General features: G+C 43.9%; 3 protein-coding genes across 5 annotated transcripts in view; 2 read left to right on the top strand and 1 right to left on the bottom strand.

Annotated features, from left to right (window-relative positions):
- The window catches only part of LOC144989034 (NLR family CARD domain-containing protein 3-like), a 242,440-nt gene that overhangs the window by 61,195 nt on the left and 162,093 nt on the right, over positions 1–19,152 (top strand). The window lies entirely within an intron of this gene.
- The window catches only part of LOC144988997 (NLR family CARD domain-containing protein 3-like), a 273,480-nt gene that overhangs the window by 253,459 nt on the left and 869 nt on the right, over positions 1–19,152 (bottom strand). The window contains exons 2-8 of one of the 3 annotated variants that reach the window (XM_078940554.1): positions 18,736–18,873; positions 10,584–10,730; positions 9,904–10,017; positions 9,657–9,735; positions 9,297–9,495; positions 7,370–9,173; positions 7,100–7,273 (exon numbers count right to left, since the gene is read on the bottom strand). The exons of 1 other annotated variant lie outside the window; for it this stretch is intronic. In XM_078940554.1, coding sequence (XP_078796680.1) covers positions 7,100–7,273; positions 7,370–9,173; positions 9,297–9,495; positions 9,657–9,735; positions 9,904–10,017; positions 10,584–10,730; positions 18,736–18,821 — 2,603 coding nt within the window. In that variant the 5' untranslated portion in view covers positions 18,822–18,873. The remainder of the gene's footprint in view (positions 1–7,099; positions 7,274–7,369; positions 9,174–9,296; positions 9,496–9,656; positions 9,736–9,903; positions 10,018–10,583; positions 10,731–18,735; positions 18,874–19,152) is intronic. One more of the 3 variants, XM_078940564.1, reaches the window with a different exon arrangement.
- On the top strand, positions 10,603–15,975 carry LOC144990541 (uncharacterized). The gene is made up of 5 exons (XM_078944062.1): positions 10,603–11,118; positions 11,802–11,864; positions 12,169–12,257; positions 13,632–13,708; positions 14,947–15,975. Exon 5 carries the CDS (start codon positions 14,947–14,949, stop codon positions 15,973–15,975), a length of 1,029 nt encoding a protein of 342 aa, XP_078800188.1. The 5' UTR covers positions 10,603–11,118; positions 11,802–11,864; positions 12,169–12,257; positions 13,632–13,708.

The raw sequence follows: 19,152 nt of genomic DNA, 5'->3' as shown, positions 1-19,152 counted from the left end.
TCCTTTATTTTATTTTACTTATGTTTTTATTTATTTGTGTGTTATGTTCATTGTTTCTTTTTTTCCCCTCTATTCTTTATTTTCTATGTCAATATGTTATATTTTGCAATGGTGACTGATCTTCGAGGCAATATTGATTACATCGTTATTGTTCGTTTTTTTTTTTTTTTTCTCTAACTTGTCCTGTCCAACAGCTAGGCAAACAGATGAGAGCTGAGGGCCTCTTGTGTTGGACATATTTTATTTTAACAAGATAATAACAAGATATTGTTATTGTTCGTTGTTAACGTTAATGTCATTGTTAATGTATGATACCGCAATTGTCAATAAAGTTTTTTAAAAAACTTAGCGACGTTAACTCATTGGTCGTGGCAACTTACAGCCAATCAAATAGTGTGACGTCATCATTGGTCGAAGGACCCCGAGAACATCCGGCAACCCGAGAACATCCGGTACCCACACCGGTCGTCCACGTCTTGAAGTTCCCGTTGAAATACACCCAATTCTCGTTCTATGGGCAGGATTCCTAGATAGTGTCCCAGTTTTCCAGCCCAAAAGTCACCTGAAAACCATCAGACCCAACAAAAAAACCACGACCCTTCTATGACCGCGGACCATGGGGGGGTTAGCTAACACAGCTCAGCTGTCTGTGCTCACAGATTCAGACTGTCATCACATCAAGGTCTCCTTTACACGCCATTACTATGGCGACTCCAGGGAGGCGAGCTTACGGCCAGACAGAGACCCGCTGTGGAAAGCAGAACCAGCCTGCTCGGGCCTCCTGAACCTGAATTTTTTTTTATTTCCATGGAGACAATATTTATACATCAGGTTCTCGTTTTTTTTTTTTTACCTCTTGTGTCAACGCGAGACAGCAAGCTTTTGAAGGAAAGAAATCGTCCACTTTTCAGTTCTTTCCATCCATGCGTGTTCGGTAGTCGAGAGTGGTAAAACAAACAAGGATTCAACCGGTTTAAAAATACACGGAGTTTATTTCCCTGACAATAGTTCTAAAGCACAGATTAAAACATTAATGCAGATATATCTGGATTCTCAAGTAAAGATCTACTGACGCACAAGTTACATGCGAATTACTCGTAGATTTTCCTAAGAACAATGGAAAACTTTAAAACCAGTCTTTTTAAGATGTGTTTGAATCTCCGCCTTCCGGAAAGAGCATGGTCGCTGGATCTTCGCCCTTGGTCGCTCTGATTCGTCAGCTGATAGCCCGCCTGCTTCCTCTGGCCAATAGCTGACGGCTGCCAACTTCAGATGCGCTCCGCCTCTCGGGGGCCCGTTTTACTGGCGCACACGGTCCGATGATCAAAAGAGTCCCCATCTGGTCAGAGTAAATCATTCCTGGACAACTCAAGGTTCCTTTACCGGTATCCAGAGCAAAGGTCAGCTCCAACCTCCACATGAGAACACGAATCTTCACACTTTCCCAGGGGAAGAATCTTCAACCCAGATGGTACGGATATAGTCCATGGCATATTAATTGACACCTAACTTTGCACAAAGAACACCCTATGTCTTCACAGGATGCTGCAACCATAAAGCAAAAAGGAATGTCACACGACCATAAATCTGGATAGTTCAAAATAAGTTCACTTCACACTAAAGATAAAGCTGTAACATAATAAAGAATAAGATATTAAAACATACATTTTCTACACTTTCAAACTCAGTCAGAGAAAGAGGAAGAAAAACCGCTGAAGCGGCCGTCATCAACGTAGCTGAAGCTGAGACTCTCTCTGGGAGAATCTCTTGGATAAACTCATGCAATCAAACATGGAATCAGGATTACCATGTAGCAGGGTTGTCCCGCTGACTGACTGCCGCGGTTACCTGTGAAAAATATTTTTATCGCATCAATGGTCGGATTAGAATCCAACCGTGTACATGAGCCCAGAAAAACGTCTTCCGATTACAATAAACATTCACATGGGTCACATTTTCGGTCAGAATAAATCATTCCCACATGCGCAGTAGTGTTGAAAATACTGGAAGAGGAAATGAGTTCCACTGAGAGGCGACATACATAGATATCTGGCAGCTCGGTAATATACCAGATGATCTTCTAAACGGGCTTTTATTAATGTTACAGTTATTATTGTTAGCAGCTTAGCTTGTCCCCCCCGTTGCTATGTTTCTTTGGTGTGACTGCGGTTGGCAGGGAGATGACGTAGCGACGGAAGGGGGCGTCGCCTTGGGGCGCAGGCGCATGAGAGGGGAAAACGCGCGGGAGAGAGAAAAGGGGAGGGGCTGTTTGGCTGCATGTTTTTCAGTTTGAATGAGAAGGTGTTTGGAGACGTTCTGCTGTAAGAGTGGATCTGACCAAAGAAATAAACGGCTAAAAGGCCTGTTCTAAAGCAACGGTGTCCCGCTGAATCTGTTACCATTTAAGTCCCGACCGGACTGGAGATCAAAACAGCGGCTTCCGACTACGGTCCGAAGCTTCACACTGAAGGTAACACTGGGGGCTTGTTCCGGGATACACCGTTGTTGACCAGGGCTGACCCAAAGAAAGATTTGACGGCGTAACGTGCAAGGCGCCTGAGAGCTCAAAATGACGGCGCGCGGAGCAAATGCTGCTGCGGTCGGAGCTAGGCCACGCACTAGAAATGCAGCCACAAACGTGAGCACGAACCCTTTTCTATCGGAGATAGCGGAAGAGTACCGCCCTCAGAGGAATGTAAATGATTTAAAAGACGTGAACGAGGGAGAGACTAATCGTTGTGTCACGTGTACGGATCTGACGTTAGCCGAGGGTGAGCGGGCCTGCTCAGCCCCGATTAAACAACACGTGGTGGCGGAGGAGCTTTACCCGACGCCCCCAATGTCCACCAACCCCTTTATAACACCCACCAATGAACAACATCACGCGGCTGGTGAGTGTATGGCGGGTTTTCGTCTTCAAAAGTGCAACTACGAGCCCAGGATGTCCATCCCTGTAAACCCCTGTTCTGTGTCTCCACCATTTGCTGATCCATCCACCCCCACCGCCACCCGTTGCCTTGCAAATCTCCACATCTCTCCACCTAATGACTGTCACCCAAATATCTAACTGGGCCATCAGATGATGGGACAGAACTGCATCAGAACGCCCATGTGAAATTCCAGTCACCCCCCCAAAGCTTTTATTCACCTGCTTTTGGACATGATGCTGCTCTGCAAGGCGAGGGGGTGGAGCAGTTTCTGCAGAACGAGAGAATTCCAATACTGCAGCCAGATCGCTTTGATGGATCACGATCGTGGAGAGATTTTCTGTATCATTTTTTGTGCATTCTACATCAAAGTTGTGCAGAAGTGAACCATTGGACTGAGAAAAACAAAGTTTTTCAGCTTAGATTCTGCCTGGTCTGTGCTGCTGGAGCTATTATTCACAAGAACCCAAGGTCACCTTCGTGGAGCTTCCAACGAATTGTGGAGGAAATTGAGGCTGCCTATGGTCCAAGTTCTGAACATGCTGCAACCATCGGCATTGAGCTACGACAGCGAGTCAGAAGACCAGGTGAAGCTTTGCACACTCTCAGGGATGACATTTATGAGAAGGTTGCAGTAGTCTATGATGACTGCACCGAGAGTGAACAGGAGTGCATAAACGTCGAGATATTCACTAACGCCTTAACAGATACAGACATTATTCAAAAGTTGCTAGAAGATCAACCCAAAACGCTGGCTGAGATATATCAGAAGGCTCACCGTTTTGAAACCACAAGAAGTGCGGCTCGAGCTGTCACCCAACTGATGAGATCAGGCGCGGGCGCAAGGGGTGCAGTCATTCATGGGGCCAGAGCTGCCCCACTGCGTGAATATGCCAGCAACCAGGAAGACGGACAGGCACAAAAGGTTGTTTCCACTCCTTCGGGGCAAGCAGGGCGGTTTGCGAGAAGGCAGCCAGCCAAAAGTAGACGCAAGAAACCCAGGGAGGACAAACTGATCTGTCACAACTGCTCGGGGGTAGGGCATTTCCAGAAACACTGCCCCTCCCCTCGCCGGCCCACGCCAGGCCCCCGCAAAGCTAATCTGCTTCCCTCGACCAATGACAACAACACTGTGGTTTTCTGCGCCTAAAGCCCTGAGGAGGAAATGTGTGTTCAGATAATGATACATGGCGTACGGATTTGTGCTCTGCTGGACTCTGGTGCCAGAAGAAATGTGTTACCCCTTCATTTCTTTCATTTAATTCCTGACGGAATCCAGCCTCAACCTCATCATCTGCGGTGCACACTCTCCAAGGCATCAGACCAGAGGGCCTAGCGGTTCTGGGTGAGGTTGACCTTCCTGTCAATGTCGGCTGCAGAGTCATGTTCAGTTAACTTTATCATCGTTGACACAACTGAGAGTACTGAAGTTATTTTGGGGCACCCTTTTTTACTACAGACACAAGCATGCTTGGACTATGGCCGTAAAGAGATCACTCTGTATGGTGAAAAGGTGCCCCCATTTAAGCCAGACCCACAACCTGCGACTTATCTAGTGAGAGTGGCACGCACCACTGTATTGGAGGCAGGGCGTGAATACATAGTGCCCGGTACCTCCCAGGTCGGCTCTGCTACTTCTGGAGACTTGATGCTGAGTCCTGCAAAAGCGTTTGTCTCAAAACATCCTGTGATGGTGGCACGCTCAGTTGTTCAGCCCTCGCAGTCTTTGTGCGTCCCCATTAGAGTCTTATACCCGAGCACATCTCCCGTCACCTTGAAGAGAGGAGTCGGCTCCTCTCTTCAAGGCTGGTGTTCTTCAGCCAGCCCAAGTGGTGGGGAAGGTGGAGCTCTCACAACCTAAAGATCAACCTTCCCATGACCCCGGTAACTCGTTCTCTTGCTCCGTGCCTCAACATCTCACAGACCTGTATGAAGAAAGTTGTGCTAATCTGCCAGAGGGAAGTCGCTACAGACTAGCAGGGCTGTTACACTCTTACAGTGTCGTTTTCTCTGCCGGCCCCTCTGACCTCGGCCGGACTAATGTCGTACAGCATGAAATCTTGACAACGCCCGGGTCGGCAATAAAACAACAACAGCAGCTGGGCACGGTCCGAAGCTTCACGCTGAAGGTAACATTATGAAGCGCCTGTTCGCTCATCATTTTAGTTTTAATCCGTGTGGTCAGAGCTCTTTCTGTTGAAGAACGGAGCTGGAAGAAACCAGGACTAGGAGAGGCTAACCTGCGCTAACAACATTTAGCCTTTGATGCACATAAAATCCACGGGGGTGTGGCCAGTAGGACACGCCCACTAATTATGAGGCGGCAGTCAACACTCTCGTGTTCATTTGGTGGCGGTGCTTTTAAAGCCCTCCTCCACCACGTTTGGACATGAACTTGTGCTGTGCCGTACATCAAGGCACCAGGAAGTGGAACGGGGCTTGGCAGGCAGGTAAGACAGGTTTGGAGTTCTCTGAACTGACCAGGGATTTGGAACTTACGAGCAGACTCGTTCACAGCTCCCTGTACACGAGCAATCGGCCAGGCTTTGCCGCATCTGCGGCGTGGCGGCAGTAGTCTGCAAGCGTGACGTGACTTTGTTCAGCTAGATCTGCCCTCCTCTCAGTGACTGGTATGTTTAGCTGGCCTTCCTCCTGGACGTACAGTTAAGGCTCCTGCAAACTATTTCCTTTTTCTTCAGGAACGTGTTTTGGCTGCACGCCCTTCTCATCTCCCCCAAATAAGGGATTAAAGCTGCTGCTTTGCCTTTATTGTTTTTAACCATGATTTCTGTCTGGGTCCCACCCCCGCCACGACGGAACCGGCTGGAGCGATACGCTCAGCTCACCGGGACCCCTCCTTGCTGTGACGTCTCACCGGACTGTGGACGGCTCCCACCAGCTGATAGGCGGTGGTTGGAACATTAATCACCTTTTTATCTTTATTTTTAATTATGTGGCTTTTATTGATCAATTTAATTCTTTTTTCAGGAGGGGGGAGGCTGAGGTGGTGGACTGCTGTGTGTGGTGGGGGGTCCCAGTGTGCTGTGTGGTTTCCATCACATGTGCAGTGATTCACAAAAGGGTGTTTGCTTTGTTTTTAATCTTTTCCTGGGGCTCAGCAGCCCCCAGGAGGCGTTGTTGACCCGTTTTCTGGTGCTGCCACATTCTGGCGTTGTCGGCAGGATCTTTTAAACATTATAGGCAGAGGCTGGTGTGTTTTTAAAGTGATTTTATGTGGAAACCTTAATGTTTTTAGCTCTGTAGTCTTTACAGAATACTAAAGTCCCACAACCCCGTATCATCCGGTGGGGAATGGCCTGGTAGAACGTTTTAACGAGACTCTGCACAATTTGCTGCGTACTCTGCCTGTGTCTAGGAAAAGGGATTGGCATGTGTGTTTGCCTCAGGTATGGTATTATTATAATACAACCCTGCATCAGTCAACAGGGGAATCCCCCTTTTTCCTCATGTTTGGGCGGGAGCCAAGGCTTACTGTAGATTTTCTTTTAATCTTTCCTTATACTCGTGCTGCCACATTAAGTTTCTTGGTCAGCTGATCTATTCCTTTGGCAGGTAGCTCCGCCTCCAGCCTTGAACATAAACTACCAGCAGAGGCTCTTCACTCTAAAACAGCATAGATTTAGTGTCTGTTTAAGCACCAGGACTGAGAACCAGAAGCTGACTTAAAGACAATGTGAAATGAAAGACCTGGTTCTGATCCAAGCTCGGTTCTGAATAATCACCAGAACCAGGTCCGTGGGAAAGACCTGTCAGTCTGCTGCAGTTTGACCTCCTTATATCTCTTCATAAGGAGCTGCTGCTCTGTGGGTCAGAAATCTGCTGCAACTGTTAATTTTAATCTGCAGTTCTGGGATTGATTTATGTTTTCTTTCAAAGAACACAGAACATGAACTTCTCCCAAATATCAACGCCTGGATGGACTTAGGTTCTCCTGTTTAGTCTGGTGCAAAAAAACATGATGACATCTGTAACCATTAGATAAGTAAAAACCAGGACTTTTAACTCAAGCAGAATATTGTTTTTATTTTAGTTCTATACAACAGTCCTCTGCTGTTTCCTCTGCACTGACGTCTATCTGACACTTTCTACTGAATCAGAGAAACAAAAGACAGAACTTGTTGTAGAAAATCAATTTTTGAATGAAACCTGACCTGAGAGTCTCCAGTTTACAGTCTGGACTCTCCAGTCCAGCAGACAGCAGCTTCAATCCTGAATCCTGCAGCTTGTTGTTACTCAGGTCCAGAACTCTGAGTCTGGAGGACTGAGAGCTGAGAACTGAGGACAGAGCTGCACAGCTTCTCTCTGACAGATTACAGTCTCTCAGTCTGAAGAAAACAAAGACAGACAGCAGTTATTGAATCTTTCATGTTTCCACTCAGATTCATTTGTTGACTGAAGGTGATTTTCCTGAGAGTTCTTACAGAGCTTTGTTGGAGGCTTTGACCACTGGCAGCAGCCTCAGAAGAGCCTCCTCTGAAGGAGAGTATTTCTTTAGGTCAAACACTTCCAGATCTTCTTCTGATGACAGTAAGATGAAGACCAGAGCAGACCACTGAGCAGGAGACAGTTTATCTGTGGAGAGATGTCCTGACCTCAGGAACTGTTGGATCTCCTCCAATAGAGAACCATCATTCAGTTCATTCAGACAGTGGAACAGGTTGATGCTTTTCTCTGCAGACAGATTCTTACTGATGTTCTCCTTGATGAACTGGACTGTTTTCTGATTGGTCTGTGAGCTACTTCCTGTCTGAGTCAGCAGACCTCGTAGGAGACTCTGATTGGTCTGCAGTGAAAGACCCAGGAGGAAGCGGAGGAACAAGTCCAGGTGTCCGTTTGGACTCTGTAAGGCCTTCTTCACAGCACTCCGGTACAACTGGACTGGACTTCTCCGTTTCAGTTTGAGAATCTTTAGGGTTTTTTTCTTCTGTTTTTCTTTCATGAGGTTGAGTTTGGAGGTGATGAAGGTCAGGTGGACATGAAGAGCAGCCAGAAACTCCTGAACACTCAGATGGATGAAGCAGAAGACCTTTTCCAGGTACAGGCCTCTCTCCTCTCTAAAGACCTGTGTGAACACTCCTGAGTACACTGAGGCTGCTCTGATATCGATGCCACACTCTGTCAGGTCGGATTCATAGAAGATCAGGTTTCCTTTCTGCAGCTGCCCAAAAGCCAGTTTTCCCAGAGACTCCATCATCTTCCTGCTCTCTGGACTCCAGTGAGGATCTGTCTCAGCTCCTCCATCATACTTGACCTTCTTGACTTTGGCCTGAACCACCAGGAAGTGGATGTACATCTCAGTCAGGCTCTTGGGCAGCTCTCCTCTTCCTCTGCTCTTCAGCAGATCCTCCAGGACTGTAGCAGTGATCCAGCAGAAGACTGGGATGTGGCACATGATGTGGAGGCTTCTGGATCTCTGGATGTGGGAGATGATCCTGCTGGCCTGCTCTTCATCTCTGAACCTCTTCCTGAAGTACTCCTCCTTCTGTGGATCATTGAACCCTCTGACCTCTGTCACCATGTCAACACACTCAGCAGGGATCTGATTGGCTGCTGCAGGTCGTGTGGTTATCCAGAGGAGAGCAGAGGGAAGCAGGTTCCCCCTGATGAGGTTTGTCAGCAGATCAGCCACTGAGGTGGACTTTCTAGGGTCCTTCAGGATCCGAGTCTTGTGGAAGTCCAGAGGAAGTCGACTCTCATCCAGACCATCAAAGATGAAGAGGACCTGGAAGTCTTCAAAGCTGCAGATTCCTGCTTGTTTGGTTTCAGGGAAGAAGTGATGAACAAGTTCCACCAAGCTGAACTTCTCCTCTTTCAGCACATTCAGCTCTCTGAAAGTGAATGGAAATGTGAAGTGGAGGTTCTGGTGGGCTTTGCCTTCAGCCCAGTCCAGAGTGAACTTCTGTGTTAAGACTGTTTTCCCGATGCCAGCCACTCCCTTAGTCATCACGGTTCTGATTGGTTCTGGTCTTCCAGCTGGGAGTTGGAAGAGCTCTTCTTGTCTGATGCTTGTTTCTGCTCTGTCTGCTTTCCTGGATGCTGCTTCAATCTGTCTGACCTCATGTTCTTCATTCAGCCCTCCTCTTCCTCCCTCTGTGACGAAGAGCTCTGTGTAGATCTCATTCAGAAGGGTTGGGCTTCCTGCTTTAGCCATCCCCTCAAACAAACACTGGAACTTCTTCTTCAGACCAGATTGGACTTCATGTCGACAAACTGCAGCAGCAGATCCTGAATGAAGACAACAAACAGTAAATCAACTCTCTGCAGCCCTGAATGATGAGGGTTTGAATCCCTGTGGTTCCATGTGTTCAGACATCAGGAAATCTGAAACCTTCAGAGAAATCCTCTTACTGCTCTGCAGTCCATCAGCCAGCTCCTCCTGCTTCATTCTCCTCAGGAAGTTCACTGTGATCTTCATCAGTGACTCTCTGCTGCTCCTCTGCTCTTCATCTTCATCCTCCAGCTCCTCCTCTTCCTCCCTGTGACTCAGAAGCTTCTGGATCTTCTTCAGCTCCTTCTTGACAAAAGTGACAATGTTGTCCTCCAGCAGCTGCAACAGAATTCCAGATGAATGAGCCAATCAGAGTGAAGTCATGGAGCCAAACATCAGCTCCATGTTGGACACACTGACAGTCCACTGGTGTCCAAAGTGCAGCATGGAGACGACTGTGGACAGAATGATGGGAAAGTAGTTGTTGTTCATGTACAGACCAGAAAGATGGAGTCCAGCTGTGTTTGATGCTGCTGGACAGACGGACCACTGGGAGTCTCTGAGCTCTGCTGGTCCAGTCTGTGGACAATCAGCAACAATCAGATCCTACTGGACCCACTGGTGTCCTGCAGACACTCAGTAGAATCTACTAGATCTATTCTGTGTTTGTGGAGAAGCTCCAACACTCACTGCTGCACACATGGAGATAGAAATGTCTGTGAGAAAGAACATTTACATGCAGCTCACCTCTCTGGACCAGAAGATGATTTAAAGTTGATGAAATCATCCTTTGACCGGTCACTCCTGAAGGAAACACAGCTGGGTTCAGATCCAGATCCAGTTCTGCGTCTCTGATGGATCCTGACAGAAAAACATTTGTTTAGTTAGAAGTGAGTTTCTGTCATGATGGTGTTTGATGAGTTCTTTTGGATTTGGATCATCTCAGATCAGAAATGCATCATGAATGCTGTTGTTTTCAGAACAGCAATGATTCCAACATTCATTCTGACTCACAGATGAATCAGAGTCACAGAAAACTGGATTATTGATTCTCATTTAGACCAGAAGAAAATGAAGGATTGAATGTTTGAGTTTTTGGATGAGATACAGAGAAAAAACGTTCTGTTTACATTTTTAATGGAGACCAACTATCATACATATATTTTACATTATCTGTGGTTAATTATAGGATTATCTTTATCAAAGAATTTTATTAAAATATTTGACTAAACTGTTTCTTTTCTGATAGAAACAGTTTTTTAGAGTCTCTCAGAGACTCAACTGAAAAGATCTCATCACACACATGATGCTCCAAGTGAGTCTGATCAGAGAGATCCAGAACTGAACCAGACCTCAAGTCCTTCATCTGAAAACTGTTGATCATCTGAACTAGAATCCAGCCTCCAAAAACTCTGACAAACACTCACTGTTCCACTGCTGGACGGATGTCCTTGAAGATAATTGTTAAATCCTTTGACTTGTGACTCCTATTGGACCCACAGCTGGATCCAGATCCAGGTCCAGGTCCAGATCCAGATCCAGATCCAGATCCAGATCCAGATCCAGGTTGGTTCCTGTTTAGAATGAAGGTTGCTGGTGTGAGTCCTGAGCTCTGACATGGAGAAGATCATGCACTGTAAACCCGGATTTCATATCTAATCAAACATTTTAAGTATAATCTACTTACATGGCTCAAATCGATTAAGTTTTGATTGCATTACTAGCAGATGTAAGTATGTTATACTAATTTGTAGACCTAGTTGAGCCAGTGAATAATTTCAAGTGAAATAGCTTAAAATTCCCAAGTTTTAGTGATGCAATGCATGATGGGAGTGTGATCGCCTTCACTTTGCCGCCGAGAAGACGTCACTTTGCCGCCGTGTCCCTGCTTTTTGCCGAGAAGACGTCACTTTCTCGCCGCGCACCGGACGGTCCAGTGTCTACTAAAACTCGCCAGAGACGGTAAGTAACTTTGATTTAGCTAACGTTGCTGCTGAATCATTCAACTTAATGTTTCTGTGTTTGTGTGTTGATAAGGGGATGCTGGTGAGTAGTGGGAGGACGTTATCGGTTATCTTATCTAGTAGGTCGGCAGCCATTTCACCTGCTAGCTAACGTTACAAGTTTTTTTTTTTTTCACTTGGTGGGCTGTTTGTGAGAAGTCCAAGTGAAGCAGTTTGACGTCGATGGACATCAACATTTTCATCCGTTAGGTACTTAGCTAGCCAAGTAAGTCACATTTATCACCGGAGGGGCTTTTTATGCGTAACTTTAGAGAGAAAGACGTACTTTTATTAAGTTCAACGGACATCACCGTGACCGTAACCACCTGTTTGATGGCTTAACGTTAGCTAGCCAAATTGCCTTTTTTATTGCTTGACGCGCTGTTTGTGAACTTGGAAAACTGTCGTTTTAATCAGTTCAACTGGACAATTTCAATCTCTGTAGCGTTTTAGCGGGCGCCGCCTGGCTTTGAACTGCCTCTCGGCAGATAAGGCGCCGCAGGCGAAAACCAGGCACATCATGGCGGCGGGGATGGGAGCGCAACGTTATTTACTCTTTTTTTCTTACTGGAGGGGCTTTTGTGATCAGTGTAATGCGGTTGTAACCAGTTTAACTAGGCATTTTTCCACCTGTAATTTTAGCGTCTTGGTGACACAGCCCGATCCACGCTGAGCGAGGGACACGCACTCAGTGGGAAGAAGAGTGTAACTTAAGCGACCACATTGCATTGTTTTTTCCTAGTATTAACGTTTAATGTAAATGACTTTCACCATTAATTGTATTATTGTCTTATGCATGAGATGTTTTGCATTAGTGATTATTTTACCTCCAAGTGAATTGCAACCGGATTATAAGTAACCGAGTATAGCAATAACGTTACACCCCTAACAATTACATTATATCTTTAATGTTAGCTACTTTGAAAATACAGGTATACTGTTGCAGTAGACCACTGTAGCTTATATAAGTTCCCTTGTCTCTTATTTTCTTTGTTTTATTGTGTTGCAGGTCATAGGAAGATATTCCTTTAAAACCACCAGTATCCTGATATTGGCAACAAACTGAATACAAACCTCTGAAAAATATGCTTTGGAAGTGTAAGTATTGCCCTCTTAACTGTGAAAAGAGAGCACAGCTATTTAAACACTATAGGCTAAAACATGGAAGTTATGCAAGAACAGAGCCCTTTCCTTGTTTGTACCAGGAATGCCCATGTACATTTAAATCACTGAATGCACTAAAAGTACATTTATCTCGCCTTCACACCAAAACTGTTGATCAGCAGCCAGATGCACCAGTTAAATTTTGCTGTCTGTCATGTGGGTTTGCCGAGTCTTGTTCTCAGACTGACTACTTAACTCACCTGCATACTGCACACTTAAAAGTAAACCATAAAGTCAGGTGCCCATATAAAGACTGTAACTTTGAAACAAGTATATACTCCACTTTCAAAGCACACAAGAGTAAAGTACACCATGACCAGAACTGGAAAAGTTTCAAGTCAGAAATCATTGGTTTGGATAATGTAAGCGATGACAATGATGCTGCACAAGACCAAATGTCACATGCTGATGATATGGACGATTTAGAAGATGTCAGTGTAGAAGCTAGTGAGAATGATCTTTGTGATTTAGAAAAACAGCTTGAGCACAACTTGGCATCTCTTCTGTTAAAGATGCAAACTGTCCTTCACATACCATAGAGTTCTGTGCAAGAAGTAATACAGCAGCTTTGTCAAATCAATAAGCTGTCACAGCCACTTCTGCATAACAGAGTAAGGGCTGTACTTAAGAAATATTATGCTGACATTAATGAAACCGTTGTGAGAGAGGTTACCAATGTCGTGTCAGAAAGTAACATAATGTCATTTTGTGCCAAAGATGGATCCCTAGGAACTGCTAAAAAGAGAGCGGCCTATGTACGTAGAGAGTTTCCACTGGTGAACCCCATTGAATATTGTGTGGAAAAAGGCAAAAAAACACTTGCATATGTCCCTATTGTTCCCATGCTCCAGAAGTTGCTGAACAAAACTGACATATTGGATAAAGCCATGTCAGAAAAAGTCCATGTCCCACAGGAATATAGCTCATATGTAGATGGGCAGTGCTTTAATAAAAACTCTCTTCTTGCAAGGGATGAGTTCACAATTGCTCTTACACTTTACATTGATGACTTCGAAGTAGCCAATCCTCTAGGAACATCAAAGCTGAAACATAAAATGTGTGCCATATACTGGGTCATTGCCAACATACCTGCAAAATACAGGTCAACCCTTAACTCAATCCAACTTGCACTATTGTGCAATACCTCTATAGTCAAAGAGTGTGGTTACGCTAAAGTTCTGCAACCTCTTATCTATGATCTAAAGTTATTGGAGCAAAATGGTGTTTACTTGGAACAACTAGGTGAGAGTGTGAAAGGCACAGTCTTATATGTTGTTGCTGATAATCTTGGTGCCCACTCCCTGGCAGGATTCCTGGAGAGCTTCACTACTGACAAGTTCTGCAGATTCTGTTCGGCAAGCAGTTTTGACAAACAATACCAAGAGGTATGCTCTGGTTACTTTAAACTTCGAGACAAAGACTCCCATGATAAGCAGGTGCAGGAGGTGAGAGAGGATCCAGCATTGAGTCGGATTTATGGTGTGAAAAGAGCATGTCCTTTAACTGAGAATCTTGAGCACTTTCATGTAGTCACTGGTTACCCTCCTGACATCTTGCATGATATATTGGAAGGCATTGTTCCAACTGAGTTGTCCCTTTGTCTTAAAGACATGATAGACAAGGGTTGAATTCACACTAGAAATGTTAAATCAGGCCATCAGACACTTTAACTACACATTTACTGACAAAACAGACCGACCTCAGATTATTGGAAAGGGATTTTCCGCCAAAAGAACCATTGGTGGAAATGGCCATGAGAATTGGTGTCTCATAAGGCTTCTTCCTTTTCTTATTGGTCACTGTGTCCCTGAGGGTGACAACACTTGGGAAATTATCATGCTTCCCAAAGATGTGGTTGAGCTAGCTGTTGCACCAAGACACACTGAGGAGACACTGCATTTCCTGGACTGTAAAATAGCAGAGCACAGACAGCTGCTGCTGTCAACATTTCCAGATTTTCGTTTAAGGCCAAAACATCACTTTTTGGAACATTACCCTCAGCTTGTAAGGAAATTTGGTCCCCTGTGTGATGTTTGGACAATGCGCTTTGAGGGGAAGCACAAGTTCTTCAAAAAGGCAATTCGCAATGTGCAAAACTTCAAAAATGTTGCCATGACACTTGCTACCAAACATCAGAGAGCAGTCAGTTATCACCTTGACTGTAGCTCTTTTTTCAGACCGTCAGTTGAGATGACAAAGGTTACCCCAGTTTTGCTTGCCTCTTTCCCTTTGAACATTCAGAGAGTACTCGCGCAAAACATTACAAAGCCTGAGTCTGTTCTTAATGCATCATCTGTTTGTGTAGATGGAATCAAATATCATCCCGGCATGATACTCTCTACTGGCTCATGCTCAGGTCTCCCTGAATTTGCCCAGATTCAAAAAATTGTGGCTGTTAACACGGAAATTATTTTTGTTTGCCACAAAATGACAGCATGGTATTGTGAGCATTTAAGATCTTACCAACTTGTCTGTAATGACGTCCCCTCTTTGGTTGTGGTTCAGATGTCAGACTTGAATGATGTCTTCCCATTATCAGGATATAGGGTACAAGGAGAATTTATGGTAACTCTGAGACGATATGTTATTTGCTAAATACCTGTCTTTCATCATGATTTCCCAGATGGCTGAGCAAGAGAATATAACCATGAGGGTTATTGTCTCAGAGGGGGATATAAGAAAGATGACGACAAAACGACCTGACACGCTTGAGGATTTGATTGGCTGGCTCAAAGGCAATCTCAAAGCAAACTATAGTTTCACCTTACAGTACCAAGATCCTGAATTTAACAATGAACTGTGTAACCTCACCAATCTCTCTGAGCTCCCAGAGAAGCCAACAATCAAAATCATCCCTATGATTGAGCTTGTGCCAATCTCAGCAGACACTGAATCATATGGTGACACAAGCAGCCAGGCAGACACAGAGATCCTGTCTAACTCCTCTCTGGATAGAAGTTTTCAGTGGCCAGAGGTATTTGACGTTCCCAAATTTTCAGTTGATGTTGAGTACAGACTTCGTCAAGGTAACCTGTTGTATCTGAGAGATGGAACATGTCTTAAGGTGACAAAAGAGTTGAAACATGATATACTGGAGAAATTGGCCGAGACCATGTATGCATTTAAAGCATACCCAGAAAAGGAAGATTTTGAAGCAGTTGCAAAAGCTTTAGTACAAACCCACCCGTGTCTCAAAGAATCAGGGTCATCCTCCGGCTGGAATGGATGGAAGAACAGTCTCAAGTTCAAGATGGGAAACTACAGAACCAAAATGCGCCAGATTGGACGAGTTGATGTCACTGTCAATGGTGGTAAACGTGGAAGGTACACTGCAAATGCCGACCCTTCTCACAAAGGCATAAAAAAGCCAAGGAAAGGAGAATTAAATTTCCTACCTGAATATCCAGAGGGGAGGGATGACCACAACCTGGAAGAAGCTCGCCAGGTTTTGGTCAATGAAATGATGAAGACGAAGCCAAATGGGTCCCTTGTTAAGAAAAACATTGACCTGACATTTGCACTTCGGAGAAAAGAAGTTGTCCAAAACAAGCCTGCCATCAGCCAGATGTTGCATAGATGGCCAGCTCTTTTCACAGAAAGCCAGGTATGTATTACTCCAGAGTGTTTAAAAAAGATGTATGTGTCACTGTAATGTTAAATACAATTCGTCCATAGATTCTTGTTTTTAGCTTCATATGCAATACATGTTTCGTTTCAGGTTTTTTACGAGTTCTCCAGAGTGGTGGGGAAAAGTCTGCAAGACAATTTTTTTTGATGAACTTGACCATTTCTCTCCAAGGCTGGTGGACCTCTTTCGGAAGAAAAAAGCCTTACCGGCCAGCTTTTGGCTGAGCTTTTACGTCAGACAAAGGTGGGTTTGACTACATTAGTCTACTATATCTTTCCTTTCTTTGTTCATCTCAATTTTTCTCTTCTTTCTTCTCTGCCCTTTATCTTTTTATTGCTGTCTTTTTCATTCTTATCATCTCATTTCCCTTCCTTAATCGTCTCCTTTTCTCTCTTCATTACCTAATATTCTTTTTTGTCCTCCATTTTCCTCTCCTGTTGTCTTCTTGTGCATAAACATCGTGATGAATTTATTTGATAAATACGTGTGCAGTGTTTCCCACATAATTAGATTATATTAGTGGTGGGGTTTGGGGATTAAGGCACAACAAAAGGGTTAAATATATCCTGTATTTTTATTGAAAAGTACACATTTCCATTGCCAACACTTAGTGTCAAATAACCTAAAGACATTGCTATTGCTACACTTTCTATGACTGCTCTACATATTTCTTGTTGCAAATTTCACACACACACACACGCCGACATGGAGGTGGACACACACAAACATGGAGGTGGACACTCTCAGCAAAAGACAACAACCTGAAGGTAGTAGCACGCACACACACATACACACAAACTTACTGACAGTCTCACACAAACACACACACACACACACACACACACACACACACATTCACACACACACAAACTCAGAAACACACAGGCTCACACACATGGGCCACCACAAATGCATGAATGAATGGGAAACCCTGATGTGAGGATCCTTAGCAAGATACGTTTTAACTGTTGTGTCCACTATTTTGCAGACCACTGAGCCAACAGACATCAGGTGCCTTTGTCTTCGGGGACTCCCTGTCATCTTGGCGGATGATTCTTCTGCCTTCTTCAGAACATGCTCTGTAAGTTAATTTGTTTTTGTAATTGTTGCTGGTGCATGCTCCTTTTTAACTGTTAATGAACACTGCCATTAATTTTCAAAATTATTTGATCAGCATCAGTGTCTCCATTAAGTCTCTATTTTATGGCCAAACAAAGATAGTTTACCCACTTTCAGTCCCACTCCTATTGAAAAAAATGCTCTCAATAACTTAAGTTGTATGAATCCTTTTACAATTTCCCAATACGTTTTTTAACTTTACTGGCACCAGTTGGAACTTGTGAAAATGTTTTTGGGTCTAAAACTCAAATGGGGAGTTCTGATTCCAATCGATAGGTTCTGGTTGCTCCATTGGGGGGGGAAAATAAATAAATAAATAAATAAATCAGCACAGCTGTGACTCAGAGTGAGTAAATACATATTTTGGGCAAAGTGTTGCAACCTGTACAGATCTGAATATGGCATTTGATAAAAATTTGATATCGTCCTTTTAATATAAAATACTTTGTGTGGTTTATGTTGTACAATGCTGTTCATTATGAACAGTCGCATGTTATTTTTTTGCACAAAAACCATTTTCTAACTGGCATGTTTATGTTCTCTCCTTGTCAAAATGTTTCTTTCAATGATAGGATGTAACTGACAAGGACTCGTACAGTGAAACTTCACTGGGAATTCTCTGCCTTGGTCAAGAAAATACCCAGCTCAACCCATCCAGAGTAGGGATCATCTTGGAAGGGTCTGTGGTAATGGATGAACTGTTGAACCTACCACAGGCCTTCTGTGTCCTTTTTGGACTGATCTATGCCCTACACCTGGACTACCCCAAGTGCATGAAAAACACTTTCAACTTTATTCAGCAAGTAATGCTCAAACTGGGTAAAAGTGAGCTGGTACCCAAAATTCAAACATTGAAAAATCAGCTGGAAGCATAAATCGTGTTCAAAATGGCCCTTCTACTGTTCCAGATTTGTTTGCCACAGTTTGTAATGTTGGACTTTTATGAAAACATGTTTATTGTTGTGTAAGGTTTGGGATACATGTGTTCTGTGGTTTTTGCACTGATTTTTGCACAGGTTTCCATGACAGAGGCTTTAAAAAAATTTCATTTCAAAAGAGTTTAATATTTTAGTTACAATACCAACTAAAAGCTAAAACATTTCCCTAATAGGAGTGTAAGTTACAATACAGTTTTAATGTGATTTGTTGTAATAAGGATGTACACATTATTAATACTATAAGTGTTTTTGATGGTGCTTTGTTTTATGCAATGTTCAGGGCATGAATGACACACATTTTGCCACTGTTTCTGGCTTATGATTCAAAGTTGTTAAAGCAGGGACAATGACCCTGTAACGTAATGCTGTTTTTAAATAAAACAGTAAAAAAAACTTTTGTGTTGCATATTTTTCTTAATTGAAACGTTCTAGTTAAGCAAATGCAATGATGAATACAAAGGTTTAGTTACTTCAACTTAAAATATTAAGTGGAGTTCATGTGACAAGGTAATTGATATTACAAGAGATTGTAAGTGAAATCAACTTGGCATTTAGTATTTTGAACTTAAAATGATAATTCCACCCTTTCATGCATTTAAGTTAAATGCACTCAAGTTTTCATAACCCATTACTTAAAAAATTTAAGGCAACCGGTTTCCTCAAATTTTTTAAGTAAATTCAACTTATCCGGGCTTACAGTGTGGACAGTTGGAGATGTTCATCTCACCTCTGAGCTTTGCTCTGGTTGTCATGGTTACCATCTTTGCTTGTAGAGGGAGGGGCTCCCTCCTGTGGTTCCTCCCACTGATCCATGCTGCTGGATTCACTGGATCCACATCAGCTCACACACACCTTCCTCCTTCACCTGCAGAGGAAACCCTCCTCATCATCAGAGGAAGCTGCCATCAGCTGCTGCACTTCTGCTCTCCCTCCACCAGGTGGAGACATGGAGCTGCAGCAGCAACATTTCCATTCAGTCACTTTGACACAGAAACAACAAACTTCCTGTTTCTACACTTCAGGAAACATGAAGCATCAAGAAAAACAGACAGAAATCAAAGAATGAGAAGAAAAGAAAGAAAGACATGAATTCTTCCTCTGAGATGCAGAAACGAGCAGAGAGCTTCAGGCTGAGCAGATCTGG

The sequence above is a fragment of the Oryzias latipes genome, chromosome 2 (assembly GCF_053564925.1).
Source record: "Oryzias latipes strain Hd-rR chromosome 2, Olatipes_Hd-rR_3.1".
Taxonomy (NCBI): Eukaryota; Metazoa; Chordata; class Actinopteri; order Beloniformes; family Adrianichthyidae; genus Oryzias; species Oryzias latipes.
The sequence above is the reverse complement of the archived record's forward strand: the minus strand, read 5'-3'. Positions and strand labels throughout refer to the sequence as shown.

Bases quoted from the DNA above. Each gene is read 5' to 3' on its own strand.
- LOC144990541 (XM_078944062.1), top strand. From the start codon at position 14,947: ATGGCTGAGCAAGAGAATATAACCATGAGGGTTATTGTCTCAGAGGGG.